The following is a 25688-nucleotide window of genomic DNA, read 5'->3' on the forward strand; positions in this document are numbered from 1 at the left end:
GCATCAACAAAACGCAGGACAGCCAGGATTTCTCTTTCTCCTCTGTTCTCTGATACCATTTCTACCCTGCCCCCTTCTTCCACAGGTCATTCTTGGATCCCCCACCACCACCAGCCTGGAGTTAACAGGTATCTCCTTACTATGCTCCAGGGCTTACAATCTATCAGCGTTCATATTGCATACAGCATGGGTGAAATCTGACATCAGTGGAGCAAGGATTTCACCCCATGTATCTAATCTGGAGTGCAACCTAGAAGCAGATCAGATAGTTAGCAAAAAATCATAACAGAACCCATTACTCTAACCCAAAAATACCCCAAAAATTCTGGAGGAGGGAAGGGAATAAAAACCAACCAACTATTATTATAAAACAGTTACTGAAACAACTATCTTTTCACAGGTGATGGTAACACACAAAGCAGGTTCTGAAAAGCAAGTGGCTCCCTTTCCCCATAGGGAAACCCCCAATTTTCCTAGTATATTTCTCATACATTTGCTGCCGCATATCGTAGCTTTGTGTAATGCATGCAAAGCTGGACTGATCTTGCGTGACGCAGAAGACAGAGCATGAAAGAGAGACATTTCCATAATAAATTAGTGTTCTAAGAAAGAGATACTTACAAAATACATTCAATGTTTCCAGCTTCATGTCAGATATATACATTTACTAGAGAGAAAGTCACCCCCTCAGTTTGTCTGTCACTAAAGCTGTATGAGAAACGTGATTCGATCAGGTCTCAGGAACCACTCAGAGCCTTTCCCTTGTTTTTGCTTTGTGTGGGTTTCACATACCTTATGTCTTCCTTAAGTTTCAGGTTCAGATGGACCACAAACTCACACTAAAACTCAGTTAAAACCATAAGCTTCCACTGGTTTCTATTGCAGGTGGGCCTGAATCAAAAGGCTGTACCTAAATTCACAGGTCAAACTATCTCTACTGGCCACATGGCCAAATCCAATCACCCGGGGCAGTGCACTTCCAACTGAGGGGCTGCTGTTCAGGGGTGAAGGTTTATGGATTTGGAGCTAGGGTTTTTTCAGCCCAATTCCAGAGTCTGATCTTACTGGTTTTATGTATATAACACTTCAGTGGAGTCAATCTTGATTCACACCACTACAAGTGAGTCCAGAATCAGACCCCCTGCACTTGGATAAACATATAGGAAATCTCCCTGTACACTAATGTCTTCTTCCCAGCTCCAGCATCATTAGCTACAGGACAAGCACTTGAGGGTGTAATTCATAGCTATAGAAAGTCATGATCTTAGTGTCATCAGCCTTTGGGTACGGCTCCCCACTGGGGTCATCACTAAGCTCTGTGCGCTCTGGGAGGCCATGCTGCTCTCGGCTCACAGGTAGGTACTCCTGCTGTTCTACATCACTCTGACCCAGCCTTGCCAAGTCTTTTTTGCTGTCCTTCATTGTCTTATCAGCAGTGTGACTGTACAAGTGCCTGGGAAAAGGAGCAAGGTGGTTTTGTGTTTCTTCATTAACCTTCAGTTTCACAGAGCTGAGAGGAATATCAGCCCAGTCCACGGGTGGCCACCCTCTTCTCTTGCCATCAGTGTTCTTTTTAAGGTCCCTGAGGCTGCAGGTTGGTGGTGAAAGACTGCAGGTTTCTGATACTGGAGATAAGCACTTGCAATAAATCTGGAGGTGTCGAGGAATCCGAATCTCTGAGCAAGTCTGGTAGCCCCTGTCACTCATATAACCATCTTTGGCCAGCGCTGCTGACACTGGAGATAGCTGCTCAGAAAACACCAACTGGCCCAGGGGAAGCTGGGCCTCCAGAGCAGTACTGTAGTTCCCTTCACCTGCATATCCATCCTTCATCTGTCCTGCTGATGACAAGGGGGCTTCTGGGTCTACAGTGCCAGCAAACTCCAGCTGGCCCAAGGAACTGGAAGAGACCATGTTTTCACAGTAACCTGGGCCAAACCCATTGGCACAGTAACCTTCCTCCTTCCAGGCCTGGCAGCCTTCCGAAAGTAGCTGGATTTGGAGTCTTTCTTGCTCCACTGGGGAGTTACCATTGCAGTCAAGCCCAGCCACTGAGATTAGAGTGACAGAGGCACCCTCGAGGTCATAGGCAAGTGACTTGTTCCAGAGGTTCACATTTAGCTCTTCATTCAGAATAGCCTGCCAAAAATGAACAACTAATCAGTACAAAGCAATAACAGAGACAACATATGATGGCAATGAGCACCACAGACATGCTCTTCAACACATGAATAAACTACAGTACCTCCAACTGTGGAGAAGGGAATAATCCCATGAGGAACTGCCCAGTGAAATCATAAACCACAAGAGAAACCTTCTGGAGTGGTTTGTTTGCTAAAGTGATTCTCTCATGGTTGGCACCAGCAATGGCCACAGCAATTCATTACCATTCCCCTGTTCCTAGTTACTACACATGTATCAGTTTCAGCTGAAAAACTCTACTTTCCAGCATAAACAAATGACTGCAACAATAACTTCCAGTACGTAAACTGGCAGGGAATAGGAAAACAATCTGACACTACCCTCTGTAAGGGACTGTCTCAAAACGAGGCATGGGTGAAACTGTCTTCCTGCCTAGTCATTTACACCACTCTCATCACTAACATAATGTAAGAACGGCCATACTGGGTCACACCAATGGTTCATCTAGTCCCGTGTCCTGTCTTCTGACAGTGGCCAGTGCCAGGTGCTTCAGAGGGAATGTTCAGAACAGGGCAATTATCGAGTGATCCATCCCTTTCATCCAGCATGGGTGCAGTTTGAGGAGCGGGCCGGGGGGGGATTGCTCTCCCAACTGCAAGCCTCGGGGCAGATGCGGAATTTGCCCCCCATGCCAGGCCCTATTGTCTGGTTGGAGCTGCCCCCCACAATATAGAAGTCAAACTACACCTATGTCCAGTTCCAGCTTCTGGCAGTCAGAGGCTAAGGCACACCAAGAGCATGGGGTTGCATCCCTGCCCATCCTGGCTAATAGCCACTGATGGATCTATCCTCCATGAACTTACTAATTCTTTTTTTGAACCCCATTATAATCTTGGCCTTCACAATATCCCCTGGCAATAAGTTCCACAGGTTGACTGTGCGTTGTGAAGAAGTACTTCTTTTTGTTTGTTATAAACCTGCTGTCTATTAGTTTCATTGGGTGACCTCTGGTTCTTGTGTTATGTGAAGGGGTGAATAACACTTCCTTATTCACTTTCTCTACACTAGTCATGATTTTATAGTGCAGTCTTCAAACCAAAGCATGAAGAAGCATACAAATGTTTAGCATATCTGGCACGTAAGTACCTTGAAATGCCAGCTGCAACAGTGCCATGCAAACACCTGTTCTCACTTTCAGGTGACATTGTAAATAAGTATCAGGCAGCATTACCTCCTGTAAATGTAAACAAACTTGTTTGTTTTAGTGATTGTCTGAACAAGAAGTAGGACTGAGCGAATTGTAAGCTTTAAAGTTTTACACTGTTTTGTTTTTGAGTGCAGTTATGTAACAAAAAAATCTAGCTTTGTAAATTGCACTTTCATGATAAAGAGATTACACTACAGTACTTGTATGAGGTGAATTGAAAAAATAGTATTTCTTTTGTTTATCTTTTTACAGTGAAAATATTTGTAATCAAGAATAATAATATAAAGTGAGCACTGTACACTTGGTATTGTGTGTTGCAACTGAAATCAATATATATTTGAAAATGTAGAAAAAACATCCAAAATATTTATAATAAATTTCAGTTGGTATTTTATTATTTAACAGTGTGATTAAAACTGTGATTAATCGTGATTAACTTTTTTACATGAGTTAATTTGTTTTGAGTTAATCGCTTGAGTTAACTGTGATTAATTGACAGCCCTACTTAGAAAAGATCTCAGCTCCACTCTCTTTGTTATTCTCCATTCTTCCCCTCTTATCTCATTCCCAAAACTTCCTACAGTGCTCTCCGTTAGGTATTTCATTCACTCAACGATTCCCTCGTCAATCACTGTTCATCCCTACCAAACGTATCCGTGTGAATTCACAGCCCAGCAGAGCGACCCAAGAGCTGTCAGTTCCAGAACAGGAGGCATGCTCTGTAAGAATTAGAGGGCTTGGGATGTCCAGACAGTGCCCAGTCTAACTGTTGCATGGCTTCAGCACTGTAACAATACAGTGCCATTTACTGACGCTTGACAGGAGTTGTTGCTCACTCACCAGTGTTTTGGGGAAGGGCATTTTCGAGACACTTGAATACATGTAGAGCTTGAGGAAATAGAAGCCAACGGCACTCAGCAGAAGCAGCACAAGGAGAGCAACCAGAACAAGAACAAGGTCCCAGAGTAAATCTGAAAAGAATTAAGAACAATTCAAGCAGGGGGAGGGAGAAATGCTCACACTGACTCACCTTTAGGGTCCTGATCACTCGGACTGCTACACACCACATGGGTGTCTTACCAAGCAGTGTGTTACCCCCGTCACTTACACCAAAGGAGGTGCTACTCTGCACCCCCTCATTAGCCAGCTGGGGCATGGTCACTGACTGAAAGGGTGCCCTTGCTGCACCACGGGGGGCTAGAGGAGGCGGGTTGTGAAGAATGAGGGGAGACGGAGAACTGTACTCCCCCTGCTCCTCATTATTTTAACCCTGGACTTGTACTAGTCCACTAATGTCCAGGTTCTCTAAGCAGATGTAGCAAAGTGTGCCTCCTACCCCATCTCCAACAAGGGCCACTGGTATGAAGCAGCTGTAGTGGCTGAGCCATTGGCAAATCCTTCATGACAGCTGTGCTCCTTTTGGAGCCTGCAAGTCACTCTTGCATCATGCAGACTTTGGTCTCCTTTGCTAGAGGATGGTGTGGACTGCACCCTCAGCAAGTTTTCTGATGACACTAAACTGAGATAAGTGGAATCATAGAATCATAGATTATTAGGGTTGGAAGGGACCTCAGTAGATCATCTAGTCAAACCCCCTGTTCAAAGCAGGACCAATCCAGTAGATATGCTGGAGGGTAGGGATAGGATACAGAGGGACCTAGACAAATTAGAGGATTGAACCAAAAGAAATCTGATGAGGTTCAACAAGGACAAGTGCAGAGTCCTGCACTTAGGATGGAAGAATCCCATTCACTGCTACAGACTGGGGACCGAATGGCTAGGCAGCAGTTCTGCAGAAAAGGACCTAGGGGTTACAGTGGATGAGAACCTGGATCTGAGTCAACAGTGTGCCCTTGTTGCCAAGAAGGCTAACAGCATTTTGGGCTGTATAAGTAGGGGCATTGCCAGCAGATCGAGGGTCGTGATCATTCCCCTCTATTTGACATTGGTGAGGCCTCATCTGGAGTACTGTGTCCAGTTTTGGGCCCCACACTACAAGAAGGATGTGGAAAAATTGGAAAAAGTCCAGCGGAGGGCAAAAAAAATGATTAGGGGGCTGGAGCACATGACTTCTGAGGAGAGGCTGAGGGAACTGGGATTGTTTAGCTTGCAGAAGAGAAGAATGAGGGGGGATTTAATAGCTGCTTTCAACTACCTGAAAGGGGGCTCCAAAGAGGATGGATCTAGACAGTTCTCAGTGGTACCAGATGACAGAACAAGGAGTAATGGTCTCAAGTTGTAGTGTGGGAAGTTTAGGTTGAATATTATGAAAAACTTTTTCACTAGGAGGGTGGTGAAGCACTGGAATGGGTTACCTAAGGAGGTGGTAGAATCTCCTTCCTCAGAGGTTTTTAAGGTGAGGCTTGACAAAGCCCTGGTTGGGATGATTTAGCTGGGGACTGGTCCTTTTTTGAGCAGGGAGTTGGACTAGATGACCTCCTGAGATCCCTTCCAACCCTGATATTCTATTATTCTATTTGTTCTCCTACCGGAACATGCCCACAGCTGGGTCTTGGTCAATGGCCAGACATATTACAGGGTGGGTGGGAGGATGTTAGCACCTGAGTGCTATTTGCAATCCAGATAAGAGGGGCACAACATGCCATCAGTAGTTAACTCCTTATCATCTCTAAATGGCTACCCTTAGAAACAACATGGTTTGGAATGCTTAGCAAACCTCCAGCCATGTTACACCGTGGGAGCAATGACTCTCTATGCTCATGGGGCTCTGCAGATTCGACAAATACAATCACACAGCCTATCAGGTCACCCTCCTCTCACAGACTCAACTCTCTGTCTCTGTTGTCCTTGATGGCCAAGGCCCTGACCAGTCAATCCATCCCCAAATCTAAACCAGAAGTCTGAACAGGGAATACAGCAGTGGCACTGCCCTGGAGCTGTCTTACCTGCTGGACTGTCTGGAGTCTTGATACATTGCACAGATACCTTGCTTTGCTCTCTGACCACACGGGCTGTGACACAATAATCGGTATTTGGTTTCAGATACTCAAATGTGTGCGAAGTTTTCTTGCCCTCTGGCTGAAAGGACACCTTATGGAAAGATGGAGACATTGCCATGACAGCATCTGCCTCACAACTGCACCATGGAGCAAAAATTCACTCATGTCACCCTCGTGACATAGGAGCGGGAAAAGGGACATGCCACTGCTTCCGGGAGCCACTTGAGGTAAGCGCCGCTCGGACCCTGCACCCCCTGAGCCTCTCCCCATGCCCCAACCCCCTGCCCCAGCCCTGATCCCCCTCCTGCTCTCCAAACCCCTTGATCCTAGCTCAGAGCACCCTCCTACACCCCAAACTCCTCACCCTCAGCCCCACCCCAGAGCCCACACCACCTCCCGCACCCCAACCCCAATTTTGTGAGCATTCAAAGCCCACCATACAATTTCTAGTTCCTGATGTGGCCCTTAGGCCAAAAAGTTTGCCCATCCCTGGTCTAAAACCTCCTCAATGAATAATTCTGCAATAACATGGCTGTGGGATCAGTTTCTTCCTTTGAAGAAATAGGTAGTGGCTGGTGTATGCAGGTTAATATCCCATGTGCATTTTTATCTTAGCTAACGTAATTTCAGTCATTTTTCTTATCCATGAACACAGTAGCCCAATGTCTAATGCTTTCCGGAATGCTGTTGAGCTGTTAGTTTCAGTTTCCCGTGTCAAGGAATCCGACAGGTTCATTATGCAAAAAAACCATTTCTTTATGTCAGTTTGAAACTTGCTGTCTTTTCATGTCACTTAGTGTCTCCTTTGCATTAGGAGAAAGAGAAAATAGAAGTGTCTGATTTACCAGTCCCATTGATTACTTTATATATATCTCTGTCACATCCTCTCTTCCACAGCTTTTCTGACTTAACTACTCTTGCTCTGTCAGTCTCTCTTCATTGCCTTTCTCTGGACCTTTCCTGCCTCTGCATTTGCTCTCTGCAGCTACCTGTCAGCTAGTTCCAGTGCAAATTATGTAACCACATCACTCAAGGGTCTTTAATCACGTCTAATAAGTACTTTCCATACCTAATCCATAGTTCTGTCTGCATTTCTGTTCTTGATGTCTTCCCCCTTTACACATGCCATCTAATGGCTTCTGAGGCATTCCAGTCTCTCTGCCCTTCACTTACAAGAGTTCTCTCTCCATCTCCTGATTAGGTATGGGTGAACTAGTTTGGAAAAATAAGAAACCACCCCTATCCTCAAGCCTTTGCTAGAACCCAGTTCTAGAAACAAACAATCCCTTTTGAAACGTCCACAAGAATAGTTTCTTGCCCATCTCCAAACATCTGGGTCCCAAAACCAGAGGTACCAAACCATCACTAGGAAGGGTGCCTGCTGGGATCAGAAGTTGAAGGACCAGTAATCCTGATCCCATAAGATTTCCAACTCAATATTGCTGACTCAGGAAGCTCAAATAAGCATCCAAACTTGGACATTCTTCTATCCAAACCAAACCAAACCAAACCTCTGCCCCTGTGAGGGTCACCCAGCACAATATCTGATATCACCCACCACTCTGCCCATCCTCACATCACACAGAAGTGTGTAACCTCCTCTCCTCCCAACATACGGTGAATGTTGTTGCTTACGTTGTTGATATGAACACCCTTTTCGGAAAGGCTGATTCGGTACTTCCAGTTCGGGAGCACTTTCTGGACTGACTTGTAAGTGCCATTTCTCCTGCGATAAGGGGTGAGTGGCATGGACAGAATTACGGTCAGATTCTCATTCACCAGTATAAGAGTCAGGATAGGGGGACCCACAATCGCTGTGAAAATCAAAGAGAAAAGGCATAACTGTCAGGCTACTTGTTTTCTTAGAACTGATTATCTTCTTTTTGTAGATTCCTGTCTAGAGTTTGGTAACTTCATCCTCTCTCATGGTAGGTCTGGCAGTAGTGCTGTCTGGTGGTGACATATGCCACGTCTGGAAGCTACAGAAACTGTCACAAATTTTCAGTTGACTACCACCTATTAAAAGAACAAGGAGTCTGGTGGCACCTTAAAAACTAACAGATTTATTTGGGTATAAGCTTTTGTGGGTAAAAAACCTCACTTCTTCCCATTAGCACCTGTTTCCTGCCAACCTGCTCTGTGCTTCTCAGATTGCACTCATCTCAGGCCTCATTAAGCCTACTGCAGCCTCTAGGCAGCCTGAAAGTCCAAGGAATTTAAGTGTCCAAGGAATTTTCGAATATTCCACCAGAACTCTGTAGCTCAGTGGTCACCAAGTGGTCCTAGAGGATCTCCCAGTCAATCGCAATCTCCGGGCAGTGCAGTGGGGCTGCCACTAAGGCAGACTCCCTGCCTACCCCAGCCTCATACTGCTCCCAGAAGTGGCCGCACCTCAACCCCCAGCCCTGAGCCCCCTCCCAGAGCCAGCATCCCATATTTCCTCCTGCACCCGAACCCCCTCCTGCACCCCAAGTCCCACCCTGAGCCCCCTCCCATTGCGAGCACCTTGTACCCTCTCCTGCACCCCAAGGCTGTGCCCCAGGCCTGAACTCCTTCCCAGCGCCAGCACCCTGTATCCCCTCCTGCATCCCAACCCCCAGCACTGATCCCTATCCCAGAACCAGCACCCCATATCCCCTTCTGCACCCCAAACCCCCTCCTGCACCTCAAGCACCAGCCCTGATCCCCATCCCAGAGCCAGCACCCTGTGCCCCCTCCTGCACCCCAACACTCTGCCCCAGTCCAGAGCCCTCTCCCAGGGCCGGCACCCTGTACCCCAACATTCTGCAACAGCCTGGATCCCCCTCCTGCACCCAAACTCCCTCCTAGAGCTTGCATCCCTCACCACCTCCTGCACCCCAGGCCCCTGGTCAGGCACCCAGAGCCCCCTCCCACACTGCGAACCCCTCAGCCCCCGCCCAGAGCCTGCACCACTTACCCCAGCCCGGTGAAAATGAGTGAGGGAGGGGGAGAACAAGTAACAGAGCAGGAGGGATGGAGATAGCAAGACGGGGCTTTGGGGAAGGGGCAGGGCCTTGGGAAAGGGGCGGGGTAAATTCTGGGTTGCCCTTAGATTCAAAAGTTATCTTGGGTGTAAAAAGGTTGGAGATCACTGCTGTTGCTCATAGCCTTGTTGGGCAGAAAGGTTGAGCACATTTTATGTCAAGAGCCAGATGGGCTGGCTTTTCCCAGCAGGACTCTACAACTCAGACTTGGAGTTATAGTATGAAATAAACCTTCAAGTAGAGCTAAGGCGCATGCTCTGGCTGCACATAGAGACCTGAGATGGGACTTGGTTTTCAGGACTGCTCAATCCTGAAGAGACACCCAGATCCGGGGATGACGGGATTTCAGTAGAGTTGCTTAGGAAATTATTTTTGCCCCGGGGAATCATTTCAGTGAAATTGATGTTTTCCCCCACTTTCACTGATTTTTTTTTCAGGTTTTGGTCAAAAAACTGATAATCCCAAACTAGAAATGTCTGCAAAAAACTGTCAGTTCATCAAAAAGCTATTTTCAATTGGACTAACCCTAACCCTAACCCTAGCCTTTTGCAATAGAAAAATTTGAATTGTCTCTAGAATTCCATCTTTGTGTTCATTCACTGTGCCAGTCACAAATCCTCAGCCTGGGAGCAAGAGGAGAATTTATTCAGTCAGGGTCATTATTCAGTACCTCCATTGCTCCACCAATGAACCCTAGCCTTGTCCTGAGCAAATGCTCCTATAGGAGAAATCCAATCCCTGACTATTCTGTGCTATTCTGTTCCATCCTACCTAGGACTTAATACTGTTATTCCATCCTGGGCTATTCCACACATCACCTGGAAGGACTGTGTGGCCCGCAGAAGATCCAGTCTCCATAGCTCCCTCTCTGCTTTTAGCTTTGGTTTGATCTGGATAGTTCAACCCAGCACCACTGAAAGGGAAATGAATCTAGCTCTCCATCTCACACTCCCTTGCACCACTGTCAAAGCTCAGTATGCGTCTCAGGGTACGTCTACACTATGGGATTAGTCTGATTTTACATAAACCGGTTTTGTAAAAAAGATTGTATAAAGTCGAGTGCACGCGGCCACACTAAGCACATTAATTCAGCAGTGTGCGTCCATGGTCCGAGGCTAGCGTCGATATCTGGAGTGTTGCACTGTGGGTAGCTATTCCATAGCTATCCCAAAGTTCCCGCAGTCTCCCCCGCCCCTTGGAATTCTGGGTTGAGATCCCAGTGCCTGATGGGGCAAAAATCATTGTTGCGGGTGGTTCTGGGTAAATGTCATCAGTCATTCCTTCCTCCGGGAAAGCAACGGCAGACAATCATTTTGCGCTCTTTTTCCCTGGATTGCCCTGGCAGACGCCATAGCATGGCAACCATGGAGCCCGTTCAGCTTTTTTTTTTTTTTACTGTCACCATATGTGTACTGGATGCCGCTGACAGAGGCGTTACTGCAGTGCTACACAGCAGCATTCATTGCTTTTGCATAATAGCAGAGACTGTTATCAGTTGTTCTGTACTGTCTGTTGCCATTGTAAATTGGCAATAAAATGATGATTATCTGTCATTCTGTACTGTCTGCTGCTATCATGGGTGCGACTGGCTGGGGGCGCAAAGGCAAAAATGGGAATGACTCCCCGAATCAATCTCTTCTTTATGGTATCTAAAAATAGAGTCAGTCCTGCCTAGAATATCGGGCAACTGTACTAGAGAACCAGTGTATCAGAGAGCACAGCTGCTCCATGTCAGATCCCACAGAAATGACGAGCTGCATGCCATTCACAGGGGATGCCCCTGCAACAACCTCACCCTTTGCTTCCCTCCCCAACCTTCCTGGGCTACCATGGCAGTGTCCCCCCCATTTGTGTCATGAAATTATAAAGAATGCAGGAATAAGAAACAGTGACTTGTTAGTGAGATAAAATGAGGGGAAGGCAGCCTCCCGCTGCTATGACAGTCCAGGCAGAACGTTAAGTGGTGTGGTGGAGAGGAGCCCAGCATCCCGCTGCTATGATAGTCCAGGCAGTACAGAATCTTTTCTTTACACATGAAAGGGAGGGGGCTGATGGAGCTCAGCCCCCAGTTGCTATGATGAGGACGGTTACCAGCCGTTCTGTACCATCTACTGGGAATGACCAGGAATCATTCCTATTTTTACCCAGGCTCCCTCGGCCAGCCTCACCTGAGGCCAGCCAGAAACACTCACAGGCTGATGGTGACGACGGATAGCAGTCATATTGTACCGTCTGCCACCGGGGAGGAGAGAAAAGCAAATACTGCTCTTCACTGCTGCAGCATCGCTTCTACCACCAGCATTCAGTAGACATAGGGTGACATTGAAAAAGTCAAGAAACGATTTCTTTCCCTTTTCTTTCACGTGGTGGTGGGAGGGAGTAAATTGACGAGCTATACCCTGAACCATGCCGGACAATGTGTTTGAACCTACAGGCACTGGGAGCTCAGCCAAGAATGCAAATAGTTTTCGGAGACTGCTGTGGACTGTGGGATAGCTGGAGTCCTCAGTACCCCCTTCCTCCCTCCATGAGCGTCCATTTGATTCTTTGGCTTTCCGTTACGCTTGTCATGCAGCACTGTATAGCCTGGAGATTTTTTTCAAACGCTTTGGCATTTCGTCTTCTGTAACGGAGCTCTGATAGAACAGATTTGTCTCCCCATACAGTGATCAGATCCAGTATCTCCCATACGGTCCATGCTGGAGCTCTTTTTGGATTTGGGACTGCATCGCCACCCGTGCTGATCAGAGCTCCAAGCTGGGCAAACAGGAAATGTAATTCAAAAGTTTGCGGGGCTTTTCCTGTTTACCTGGCCACTGTATCCAAGTTCAGATTGCTGTCCAGAGCGGTCACAGTGGTGCACTGTGGGATACTGCCCGGAGGCCAATACTGTTGATTTGCGGCCACAGTAACCCTAATCCGATATAGTAATACCGATTTTAGCGCTACTCCTCTCGTTGGGGAGGACTACAGAAACCGATTTAAAGAGCCCTTTATAGCGATATAAAGGGCCTCGTAGTGTGGACGGGTGCGCCGTTAAATCGGTTTAACACTGCTAAAATCGGTTTAAATGCGTAGTGCAGACCAGGCTTTAGTCAGTAACAGAATCCTTTAACTGAGTTATTTTCAGCCAGTGTGTTTCAGTCCATTATTCCAGCTCTTTTTCCCCATTAAGTCATGAGTTTTACAATGAAATAAGACGTTCCCAAAGCAACTACACTTTTGTTTCACTTGAACATCAGAGACACTCAGAGTACAACAGCAGAAAGCTTGGAACAAAGGAAAGAGGCATTAACCCGGTTAATAGTGGCACCAACCACTTTTAATCCCCATCCCCTTTGCCATTCCTTCCCAAACAGTGATGCACCTGTCCTCAGTTAATCAGCCCTATTCAGTATGCGGCCTTTACACACAGAACACATACCAACCAACATGCAACAGTGTGAGCATGCTCAGTGCAAATATACAGCAAGAGTGGCACTGCAGCGCTAACCACTGTGTTTCAGCTTTTGCTAATGTCTGAACCAAAACCAACCGATGGGCACATAATGCGGGACATGGAAACTGCACACTCAAAAGCCACTGGAAAGATTAAAAACACAGGAATTTGTTTTAAATGCTAAGAAATGTCTCTAGTCCAGAGATGTCCCTAATTCTGCTTGGCAGTGTTCTCTGGAACATTTTCTTCGAAGTACCATGACACTTCCCTTTCATTGAGATTCACAAGTTCACAATTTTTATAGGGATTTGTGCCCAGGATTTATTAATTATTATTAGCATTACTATAGTACTCAGATGTTCTAATCCGGGACCGGGGCCTCATTGTGCTAGACGCTGTTGTAACACCAACAGACCTCAGTGGGTAGGATCAAACCTGGGACCTCTAGATCTTAGTGCATGAGCTTCTACTGCATGAGCTAAAAGCCAACTGGCTCTTAGCTAAGGCTGTAGAGCAGACTTTATATATTTATACTATATAATATATATTATATATATATTTATTCATTCTCTCTCTCTCTCGCTCTCTCACTAGAGGGGACAGAACATCACACCCTGGAGGTGTGTGGGTTACACTGTACATAATGGAAAGTTGACCTGGGCCCCAAAGAGGTTACAATCTAAGTCAGTCAAGGATTTGCAGGAAGACTGGCCATATCTAATTCTGTCTAGACTGGATACAGAAAAGACATTGCCCAATCTTCTTCTCCAGCTAGACTCCAAGGGCATCATCCTCTATTGCCAGGATTTCTACGCCTTTTCCTTTAAGGATAGTTGAAGGCATAAATTCCAACCTTATGCTCTTCAAGAGCTCCTTTTACCTCCCCAGATAGTTTCCTGTTCCAACTCTGTCTAGAAAATACAGAGGCACTTCTCCACACAAACATGGCACTTGGCACCAAAGGGTGGCACCCGTTTCTGCACATCTTCAGAGATCCTTCTAGATGACCTGCCAGCACTCACAAATCTTGAAGTCACTTTTGAGGCCCTTGAAAGGCTGGATAACATTCTTCCTGCATCCAGCCATGACAATGTCAACATGACGATACAACAAACCATCATGCTTCACTGCAATGTGCCTCACTATGTCATGACAGCAGCTGAGTTTTTCTACTGTGAGACAAAATCCCTCCAGTGGCAACTGCAGACTCTCACTCTCATATTAAATTTACTCAGATCAAAAGGTAAAAACTAGAGTATTATGGCTGCTAACTCTACATCTTCACCTAGTATCTGAAAACCAAGGTGTCTCCATCGACTTGATATACTATCACTTACAAATCTTCTGGAATCAGAATTTACCTGTCTGGGATTACAGAATTGGCAATTTGTTTGTTGTTGTAGCTGTACTGATCCCAGGATATTGGAGAGACAAAGTGGGTGAGGTAATCTCTCTTATTGGACCAACTTCTGTTGGCAAAAGAGACAAGCTTTCAAGCTACACAGAGCTCTTCTTCTTCAGGATCTGAACACAAGCTCTACAGAGCTCAAAAAGCTTGTTTCTCACCAACAGAAGTTGGTCCAATAAAAGATGTCACCTCGCCCAGCTTGTCTCTCTAGGATTGGAAATGGCTTGAGCCCTGTCTCATCCAGGTTGCTGTTTTCAAATCAGGATCAGGTTGACAGTGAATGACAGGGCTTATCATTTGACAGTTGATGAACAGCCCATGTGATATGAGGAGGTGGTCTCAGTCCAGTTCCTAGTGGTGGGACATACATCAACCACGTAAATCCATCATTCCAAACAGCAATATCAGCAAATGGCTAAGGAATGAGGGCATAGAACTGAACTAACCTTTCACCCTTCAATGGGATCCCTACAGGTTACAGTGAGGGCATATTGACTGGGCAGTTCTCTACCTCTAATTTACTTCTCTGCAGTCAGAGAATGAAGCCATGCCAGGTGAATCCATGTTCAAAAGTGCCCCAATTCACCTCTGGCTGGCCCTAAAACGCACCTAAAGGAGCACCTGAGATATGTTGCCTTCCCTGAAAGAGCAGGCACAGCAGAATAGCTACGAACAGGAAAGTGCCTGGGGAGACTGGCCAGAGAAACCAGTTCTCCCAGATCTGACAATGAGATATGAACTGATTGTGACCTCAGAGAGGATTACAAACAACACAAGGCAGTTAACAAGGAAGAATGAGAAAAAAAAACTTCCTTCCTCAGCCTCCCATGCTGTGACTCAGGCAACCTGCTGTGCACAAACCCTCCTCATTCACTCCTCCACAGTGACATCCTTGTGGGGTTCGGGGAAGACTCTGGGACACAGAAGTATGGCTTGGAAGACACTTGGTCCTTCTTTCTGTCTGGGACTCTGTGCTAGCAGCTGGCTCCTTTCTGGCAGGATGACTCTGCACAGACTCCTGGGTCTACCTCGGCCCAGCAGCTATTCTTTGAGTCCCTGTCTGGCCAGCTGTCTGCTCTGGTCACCACTGGGGCATCTCAGCACCTTCAATCACACTCAAAATGTGAATCAGCATTAGCTCAGAGAGAGACACCCCCATCTTTCCAGAGAAAATGTTCCCTGCCTTGGACTCTCACCCCTCCCCTCGCCAGGATCTCATGAGTTCATCAGGGACAAGACACCCATCCAGCAAGAACCTTCCCCCAGCCAGCCTCCTCCTCCACCCCATCGCTGACTCAGAGGGGTATTTTTCACTATCTACCCTTAATCTGTAAACCTGCCCCCTTGACTCCATCCTCCTCACTTCTCAAGCTCCCGGTCTCAGCCTTTCTCCCTCCCTCTATTTTCAAACTCTCATGCCCAGGGCTTCAACATGTCCTCATTTCACCTGCCCTCCTCTGACTACTCTATCCATTCTCATTACTGCCTCATGTTCCCCTTGCATCAATTCATAGAGTGTAAAGCCATTTGGGACCATTACACCATCCAATCTGATCTCCTGAATAGCACAGACCATTAAATTCCATCCAAACACACTGTGTTGAGTCCAACAACTTCAGTCAAACCCAAGCATTTCAGTCCTCAGGAGACTAAACTGTTGTGAGGTCAGGCACCAGGAGAGACTGAGATGTCAGCAGTGCCTGAGGCCCTTCCATTGCAGGGAGTTGATCAGGTGAGACATGGCCCCATGTTGCAGAGGCAGGCAAAAAGCTCCAAGGTCCTTGCCAGTATGACCAGGGGCAAAATTATTTCCTGACTCCTAGTTTGATAATAAATTAGATCTTGAGTATGTGAGGAAGACACACAAGCCAGGCGTCTAAGACAGAGGATTCTCTCTATCAGCTCGGAGCACTGGTCCACCCCAACCAGTATCCTGTCTTTTGCCATGGCTGATCTCTGATGCTTCAGAGGAAGGTGGAAAAAAAAGCCCAACCAGAATACGATTGTGCATCAAGGAAAAAAATTCCTTCCCAGCCCCAGCAGGCAACCAGCTGAAGCCCTGAAGCATGAGATTAGATTGTAATGATTGTCGAAGTGTTATGAGAAAATTAGGAAATCCTGTTCTCTGCATGGCCCATGAAAAAAACAGGATGAACAGAGAGATTCACAAATTCCAAGGCCAGGTGTGACTGTGACCACCACGACCATCCAACCCAACCTTCCCACCCCTGACACCCACACAGAGGCCTCCGAATTTCTCCCAGAAGTTGTATTTCATCTTTCCTGTACTCCCCAGGCCTATTCAAAACATTGTGACCTAAATCACTATCGTCTTCCACCCTGGTAGATCATTCCTACCTTCTTGGAACCCCGTTGCCTTCCTCATGAGTGTCAACCATCCCATAAACCCCTCCCATCTTGCTCCCCCAGCGAGCACAGGAACCCACCTCCAGGAACTCAAGCCCCTGTGGAATCTCCCTGCACATAGTCACTGCTATTCCCCTCCTTCTGCCCTTGGGCTCCCAAAGGTCCTTACTGTCTCTGTACGGTTGTAGTTCATTGGAAATGGTCCATTTGGACACCTGGGCTCCATCCATGGCTCTCACCCTGGCCCAGTACAATTTGTGTATGTCTTCAAAGTACAGTTTGCATGTGTGTGATGATCTGTTGCTGTTCCTCCAACAGGTATCCACTTTGGTCCAGTTAGAAGAGCTGCATGTGGAAGCAGACACAGTAACACAACAAGAAGGAACCATCAGCACTCCTTATCCACCACCTCCTCCCAGCTCCACTTAATCCCCCCTCAGACAAGGAGACTCCAGAGGGAAAGACCTTGCTCAGGTGAGTTAGGTGGGAATCTTGTGGACTGAAGAGGGAATAGCCAAGACTGATCCTCTGCTCCACCTCCACCCCATCCACTGCCACCTTGGCTTGTGGAAAGGGTCAGAAAATATGCATATATTTTTACTTAATTAAAAAACAACCCTCTGGCTGCCATAGTGCCCTCCACTTCCTGCTCAGTTCCTCCCTTTCTGGTGGGAGGTTCACATGTCTGCTGTGGGTTGGGCTGCTTGGGCCAAACTGGACTTGAGCAAAATGTTTCAGACAAATAGTTTATTCACTGAAAAATGCAGTTTCAGTCAACCAGAAATTATTCACAAATTGGACACAAACTGTCTGAATGGTTTCTGCCCAAAGTTTGTTATTTAGTACTCAGACACCATTCATAAAATGGCTGCCGGTGGTGCCCTCCTTATAACCTTCCGCCCTGTGGTTAGGACACTCACCTGGGATATGGGAGACCCAGATTTAATTCCTCCTTCACCTCAGACAGTGGGATTTGAACTTGGGTCTCCAGGAGAATGCTCTAACCACTGGGATTTGGGATAATCTGGAGCAAGTCTCTCTTGTTGAAGCTGTTCCACTTTGTATAAATAATTAGCCATTGAAAGATGGACTTAAACCTGGGGACATCTCAGGTGCATACCCTACACATTATAAGAAGGACACCACCACCACCAGCTCCTGCTCCACCCTCCAGGTTGTGAATCTAGCCCTTCAAAAATGTTTGAAAAAATACATTTTAGGTCAAATGAAACATGTCTCATTTGACCCAAAATGGATTTTTTCGATTTGTAGAAAATGATCGCAATCCTAGATTCGGCTTAGATGGAACTGAATTTTTGTTTGATTTTTCAAAACTGCCATGGAACCTAAAAATCAATTATTCGCCCAGCTCTAGGTAGAAGAGACAAGCCAGGAAGAAGGTGGATAACCTGACCTTTAAGAAACTAAGAGCCTAGAATGCAGAGAGGTTAAAGATGGGCATAGGAATACATAAAACCGGCTGAAGAAGAGTCAGTCTGCTCACGGCTGTAACATACCGCTGGCAACTTTGAACCTCATATTGGGTGCCATTGCCTGAGCTGGAACCAGGCTCCCACACCAAGATAATATGGAAATTTTCAGATGTTAGCGTCACATTCTGTGGAGGAGACAGCATCCCTTGAAATGAAAACAAAGGAAAGCAGATCAATAGCATTGTAAACCTAAGGGAAGAGAGTGCTGCTTTCCTATTGGTCAGCTGTCAGGCAGAGACCTGCAGCATATGAAGGATACCCAAAGTATAACATTTCAGTATCTGAAGAGGTCACTGCAGCATGTGGATTTATCTTGCACAATTGTCTTATTTCCTCAGCAACAACAGTACTTAGCATTAGTTCTGCTCTTGGTTACACACATGGAATCTGAGGTTCAAGCAACCTGATATTCCATTGTGCCCAAGAGTACACAGAGTGATTAGACAAACCTGAAGAGTGCAGACCAGTCTTAGGCTATGGCTATACTATGCAACTTTTAGCGGCATGGCTGTGCCACTACAGCCATGCCACTAAAAGGTGCGTCATGTAGCTGCTGTTTGTCGGTAGGAGAGGGCCCTCCTGCCGACAAAAAGTTTCCACTCGCCATGAGAGGCAGCGGCTTTATTGGCAAGAGAGTGCTCCTGCCGACAAAGCACTGTTCACAGTGGCACTTTTCATCAGTAAAACTTTTGTCATTCGGGGGGTGGGGGTTAACACCTCTGAACAACAAAAGTTTTGCCAACGAAGTGCCAGTGTAAACAAAACCTCAGTCTAGTGCAGTGTCCCTGCTTCCTGGCTTCGATTTGCTGGCCTGCACAGATGAACTAGGAGTGTGTGGGTGGGGGAAGCTAGTGCACAGTCTGCCTAGAATTAGAGCTGCTTGAAAAACGCTATATGTTTTGTGTTAAAAAAAATAGATCAAAGTGTAAAACATGCATTTCATTTGAATTTTTTTGCTGAATTTTTAATATTTTCCAATAAAATTAAAACCTGAACGCCAAAAAAGTTGTAGGTTTTCTTTTTCTTTTCTTGTTTAAAAAAACCTCTTTATCTTTCTCTTTTTCTACCACTGGAAAAAAGTGGAAAAATAGAAGAAAAAAGAAAGCAAAACCCTCCCCAAAATGAAAAAATGATTTTTTTATTTGGTTTTGCAGCCAAAATTTCAATCCAAAGGAAAACATGTGTTGGTCAAAAAGTTATTTTGCATAAGAAAAAACCCAGTGTGATTAAAAAAAATTCTGTCATCTCTTTATGGAGGTAGGAAAAGATTTCAATGTATACATATCATGCATGTATGCACACCCTATAATCCATATGTACACAGAGGACTCTATTGTTATTCAGTTTCTCGCTTCTACTTCCCACACAGATGCTCAATTATGGTTTCAAACTGCCTTTGGACCTTGGTGTTTGGGTTCTTTATCCCATCAGCCACATGCTTTCACTAAAGCATTTTTTTCCTAATAAACTATCAATAGCTTATCAGTAACAAGGCTCTAAGCTATGCAGAGTTTTGAATGACTTGTCCTGTTAGGATATTAACAAGGCAGACTGTCAAAAACCTTTTCTTTTGCTTATAGTGAAGATCAGCCTTTACTTGGACTCTTTAGTAGCAAAGCCACTGCGCTGTTCACTGAGCTTGTACATTTAGGTTTTTCAGGTATTTGACAGAGAGAGAGCCTATGGGGCCAACACTGCACAGCTGTCCTGAGGCTGCGTAACCATTTTTGCCTAGGATTGTGAATCCTTTAGTACCCCTAGCCACCCTCTCCTTGCCAGGTCACAGTGAAGCTTACCCAGTAGGAGGGTCTGATGAAAGAGGAGGAGAAGCACGCTCAATACAACAGGCATGGTCCTGCACTGCTACCGGCACAGCCACATCCATCTGTCCCTATGTCCTACATGTGCTTCTTGGAGCCAGTCACCTGCAGAGAGGAATGGAGAGAGAAGGGCACAACCCTCGCTGGGTTACTCATGCCAAATGCAAATATCTGAGAGGACTGGAAACCAGGACTAGTGAAACACAGCCAGAAAAGAGCGAGACAGCTGAGGAAGGCATGCCCGTGTCACGTGAGTCTGTGTCTTGTGGTTGCCACCTACCCCCTGCAGGCACAGGGCTCACAAACCAGCACACCACTGTCTCCATGGCGACCACTGGTGTGAGTGACTCACCAACTGGCTTGTCTTTGGCCATGAGTCACACACACAGATCTGTAGCGAGCACTCTTGCTGCTGTGCGTCACCCAGAGCAGGCTAGCCTTCATGCCACGCCTTGATGTAAGGCCAGACACATTCCAGCCCTCACTGTTGTGATTTGCTACACAGAACCTGCTCCTGTCTGCCTAGAGCTGCCCATAGGACAGAAAGTGCATCCTAGGGAAGGGACAGGCAATGTGGAGTCTGGGCTGCTGCTGAGTCAGGTGTGACATTGCGTGACAACCCTGGACAAACTTCTCCAGGTGGCCTGCAAATGGTTACAGCAGAGGGGAATTCCCAAGCAGCTCAAGACTGGGCAGAGCTAAAGGAATCCCTCATGATTAGGGCCCTACCAAATTCATAGCCATGAAAAATTCTTCACAAACTCTGAAATCTGTCTCCCCTGTGAAATCTGGTCTTTTGTGTGCTTTTACTTTATACCATACAGATTTCATGGGAGGAGACAGCGTTTCTCAAATTGGGAGTTCTTACTCAAAAGGGAGCTGCGAGGGGGGTCGCAAAGTTATTTTTAGGAACATTACAGTATTGCCACCCCCTTACTTCAGAGCCTTCAGAGCTGGGTGGCTGGAGAGCAATGGCTGATGGCCAGGCACCCAGCTCTGAAGGCAGCAGCAGTGCCACTGTAAGGTGGCAATATCATACCATACTATGCCACTCTTCTATGCTGGCTGCCTTCAGAGCTAGGTGGCGGGAGAGTAGCAGCTGCTGACTGAGGGCCCAGCTCTGCAGGCAGCAGCACAGAAGTAGGGGTGGCAATACCATACCATGTCATCCTTACTTCTGCGCTGCTGCTGGTGGCTCTGCCTTCAGAGCTGGGATCCTGGCCAGTAGCCACCGCTCTTCAGCTGCCCAGCTCTGAAGGTAGTGCCATCGCTGGAGCAGTGCAGAAGTAAGGATGTATGTGAGAAAGAAAGAAAGAATCTTAGGGCATGTTCTACCCTGAAAAAAACACCCTCTACAATAACCTTGCAAACCCTCCTCCCACTCATGCCACTGCTCCTTTTTGGGTCAGGACCCCTACAATTACAACACTGTGAAATTTCAGATTTAAATAGTTGAAATCATGAAATTTATGATTTTTAAAATCCTATGTCCGTGAAATTGACCAGAATGGACTGTGAATTTGGTAGGGCCCTACTCATAATGTGTATGTCTGGAAGGAAAAGTGGGAGGGATGAACAAGGGTCTCCATTCCCCACCACATCAGGCCTGGTGCAAGGAGCTACATGTAGTATTTCTGAGTGAACACGAAGCCTGCTTGATAGCTTTAGAGCCTGATTCCTCCATTTATCTACAGAACAGGGGCATGGCAAGCTTTCATACTGCTCTCTTATCAAAGAATCATAGACTAGAATAATAGAATCTCAGGGTTGAAAGGGACCTCAGAAGATCATCTAGTCCAACTCCCTGCTCAACCTCACACCTTTCCTAGAGGTGAACCAGATGTCATGGCCCTTTCCACCCTTTCTTCAAAAGTTACCCTGCTGGAATCAGTGGGAGTTTTGCCATTGACTTGAGTGGGGCCAAGATTTTACCCCAAAACACTGTCCTAGCAAGCACTGTCCTCTGCAGAAAGACCAGGGCTGGGTGCTTGAGCTGTGGGGGAAGAGACAAGGAGCTAGTCATTGCTTTGATTATTCCAAAGTGGAATCAAGAAGGGGATCTCCTCAGGGCATCACAGTGCAGTGTGGTACGAAGTTATTATCAGCATCTTACCCATGAGCAGTGATTAACAAGTGAATAGTGTAGGCCAGCCAAAGCACTGCCAATACCTCTGTAGCACACACATTTCTCCTTTGGTCCTTAAACTTCTTTAAAAATATTATAGATAGTTTTAAGATTCTGTTGGGGAAATTGCTTCCTCCTTGCTGAAGTGATGGTTCAAAGGCAGAGCAGAGCATTGTTCTGAGGGACGCGTGCACTAAGTGTGGGCAGGCAGGAACTCCTCCGTCCCTTTGCAGCATGGGAAGAATTGGGATTTGGGGGAGGTGAATCTGCCTGCAGGGGAGAAGGAGCATTTGAACACCCAGTCTCAACGCGAAAGCACTGGGGAGGGCAAGCCCAATCTGGATGGAAGGCTACTAAATGAGGGAGTCCACTGGCCTCAGCTCTGCTAGTGCAGCAGATACTCTCAAGAATGCCATGGTGTGTTAGTAAAACACACACGGCCCTGACTGGGCTATTAGAATTATGGTTTCTTTGCTTTGTCAATCGGTGGCCATCTCTGCAGCCTCCCAGACTTTGGGTTTATTTAACCATAAGGAAGACACATTGTCCCTCAGCTCAAACCAGCCTCCTGTCTCCAACAGGGGACAATACTAGCTGTTTCAGAGGAAGGTGCAAGAATTTCCATCATGTAATTATGAAGTATCCCACCTCTAGTGAAAGTTTCTGCCTAAACATGGCAATTAATAGTTACCTGATGCCCTGGAGCTTGAGCGTTTCTATCCCTTTTCAGTTTTTATCCTTGCTAGAATAAAAAATGGTTACTCACTTTCTCGTAACTGTTGTTCTTCGAGATGCATTGTTCATGTCCATTCCAATCAGGTGTGTGCGCGCCATGTGCATGCTAGCCAGAAGATTTTCCCCTAGCAGCGTCTGTAGGGTTGGCCCAGGCACCCCCTGGAGTGGTGCCTTCATGGCCCCCAATATAGGGCCCCGCCGACCCTCCACCTCCTCAGTTCCTTCTTGCCGGCTTTTCCAACAGAGGGGTAGGAGGGTGGGTATTGGAATGGACATGAACAACACATCTCGAAGAACAACAGTTACGAGAAAGTGAGTAACCATTTTTTCTTCTTCAAGTGATTGTTCATGTCCATTCCAAGCAGGTGACTCACAATCCAAAACTCAGGAGGCGGAGTCAGAGTCATGTGCAGATTGGAGCCCAGCCCGTCCAAAGGCCGCATCATCTCTGACCTGTTGTATAATTGCATAGTGTGTCGTAAATGTACGTATCAAGGACCACGTAGCTGCCCTGCAAATTTCCTGAGTGGGTACTTGTGCCAGGAACGCTGCTGAGGAGGCCTGTGCCCTGGTGGAGTGGGCAGTAATCGGCGGGGTGGGCACCTTTGCCAGGCCACAACACTCCCAAATGCAGGATGTGATCCACAACAAGATATGCTGAGAGGACACAGGGAGACCTTTCATTCTGTCCGCCATGGCCATAAAGAGTTGGATGGACTTCCAGAATGACTTAGTCCTTTCTGTGTAGAAGGCTAAGGCTCTACGTACGTCCAGTGAGTGCAGTTTGCGCTCCCTATTGGAGGAGTGTGGCTTGGGGTACAACACTGGGAGGAAGATGTCCTGGTTGATGTGAAACTGGGAAAAAATCTTAGGGAGAAAAGCTGGATGAGGTCTAAGTTGGACCTTGTCCTTATGAAAAACTGTGTAAGGGGGCTCAGATGTGAGGGCCCTGACCTCCAAAACCCGTCAAGCCAAGGTAATTGCTATGAGGAATGCAACCTTGAACAAGAGCTATAACAAGGAGCAGGTGGCCAGTGGTTCAAATGGGGGGCCCGTAAGTCTGGAGAGGATTAGATTGAGGTCCCAGACTGGGACAGACTGACGCGTGTGCGGGAAGAGCCAGTCCAAACCCTCGAGGAAATGACTGACTATAGGGTTTGCAAAGACCGAGAAACCACCTGAGCCTGGATGGAAGGCGGAGATGGCGGCTAAGTGGACCCTTATTGATGACAGGAGCAGATCTTGATGTTTTAGGTGCAGGAGGTAGTCCAGTATGAAAGGTATGGGGGCGAGGAGAGGCGACTGACGGCATTGCTCCGCCCAGATGGAGAACCTTTTCCACTTGGCAAGGTATGTTGCCCTGGTGGAGGGCTTTCTACTACCCAGGAGGACTTGTCTGACCTGGTCCAAACATGACAGCTCCGCGGTGCTTAGCCACAGAGTATCCAGGCTGTGAGATGAAGGGACTCTAGATTTGAGTGCCGGAGTTGGCCATGGCCCTGTGTGATCAGGTCCTGGACCAGTGGTAAAGTGTGTGGAGCCGCTACTGACATTTTCAGGAGTGAGGCGAACCAGTGCTGGCGCAGCCACGCCGGCGCTATCAGTATAACTCAAGCCTGGTCCCTGTGGATCTTGAGGAGCACTCTGTGGACCAGTGGGATAGGTGGAAAAGCATAGAGCAGGTGGCCCACCCAAAAGAAAAGGAAGGCATCCCCAATAGATCCCGGGCTGTGACTCCTGAGAGAACAGAATGCCTGACACTTCCTGTTGCCACTAGTGGCGAACAGGTCTATCTGGGGAGAGCCCCAGAACCGTAAAATTGATTTCACCACATCTGGCTGAAGGGACCATTTTTGGTCATAGAAGGTCCAGCTGCGGCTGTCCGCTAATGCATTCTGAATCCCTGGGAAGTATGACACCTGCAGGTGGATCGAGAGCTCTATGCAGAAGTCCCACAGCACGAGGGCTTCCCGGCACGGGGGAGAGGAGCGTGCACCCCCGTTTGTTGATACAGAACGTCACCGAGGTCTTGTCTGTGAGGACTGAAACATCTGCCTGCTATGTGGATTTTGAAAGCGTAGCATGCCAGATGCACCGCTCTCAGCTCTTTGACATTGATGTGTAGAGCGAGGTCTGTCTGAGACTAGAGGCCTTGGGTTCTGAAGTCCCCTAGGTGAGCTCCCCAGCCCAGATCTGAGGAGTCCATCACCAAAGAGTGAGAGAGGGCTGAGAGCTGGCAAAGGGCACTCCCGCACAAACCACTCGCGAGTTGAGCCACCACAGGAGGGAGTCCAACACTGGGCAGGGCAGGGTTACGATGCTGTCCAGAGCGTATCGAGCTGGCCGATACACCGACGCCAGCCAAGACTGGAGTGGGCGCAGTCTGAGTCTGGCATGTTGCACCACTTAGGTGCATGCAGCCATGTGCCCCAGCAGTTTTAGGCAGTTCCTTACTGAGATCGTGGGGAACTGGCTGAGGCCCTGTATAATATCCCGAAGTGAGCAAAATCTGGCTTCTGAGAGGTACACCCTGACTTGAGTAGAGTCCATGACCACGCCTATGAACTCTATCCTCTGCTCCGGGGACAGGGTAGATTTTTCTTCGCTTAAAGGAGGAGATCTAACTAGAGGAAGGTCCTTCTTATGAATGCGACCTGAGCCTCCACTTGAGCTATTGGGCATCCCTTGATCAGCCAGTAGTCAAGATAGGGAAAAACCTTATCTGGCATTTGTGCAGGAATGCCGCGATGACTGCCATGAATTTTGTGAATACTCAGGGAGCAGTCAGCAGGCCAAATGGGAGGACAGCAAACTGATAGTGGCCTCTGCTCACCACGAATCTGAGATAGTGTCTGTGATGTGGGACTATTGAGATATGAAAGTATGTGTCCTTCAAGTTGAGGGCAGAGTACTAGTCTCCTGGATCCAGTGAGAGGATGATGGAGGTTAGTGAGACCACGCAAAACTTGAGTTTCTTTACATGCCTG

The 25688-nt window shown here is 47.2% G+C and overlaps 1 protein-coding gene across 2 annotated transcripts in view; it reads right to left on the reverse strand.

The window, feature by feature from the left end:
• Positions 1-605: 605 nt before the first annotated feature.
• LOC127056985 (uncharacterized) overlaps positions 606-25688 on the reverse strand; it is a 29204-nt gene continuing 4121 nt past the window's right edge. Inside the window, exons 2-8 of one of the 2 annotated variants that reach the window (XM_050965516.1) lie at positions 19818-19946; positions 18046-18166; positions 16698-16873; positions 7945-8123; positions 6256-6400; positions 4190-4320; positions 606-2139 (exon numbers count right to left, since the gene is read on the reverse strand). In XM_050965516.1, the coding sequence (XP_050821473.1) occupies positions 1213-2139; positions 4190-4320; positions 6256-6400; positions 7945-8123; positions 16698-16873; positions 18046-18166; positions 19818-19872 (1734 nt within the window). In that variant the 5' untranslated portion in view covers positions 19873-19946 and the 3' untranslated portion in view covers positions 606-1212. Of the gene's footprint in view, positions 2140-4189; positions 4321-6255; positions 6401-7944; positions 8124-16697; positions 16874-18045; positions 18167-19817; positions 20046-25688 lie in introns of those variants that run through there. The other variant, XM_050965515.1, reaches the window with a different exon arrangement.

Source organism: Gopherus flavomarginatus, chromosome 8, assembly GCF_025201925.1.
Source record: "Gopherus flavomarginatus isolate rGopFla2 chromosome 8, rGopFla2.mat.asm, whole genome shotgun sequence".
Lineage (NCBI taxonomy): Eukaryota > Metazoa > Chordata > Testudines > Testudinidae > Gopherus > Gopherus flavomarginatus.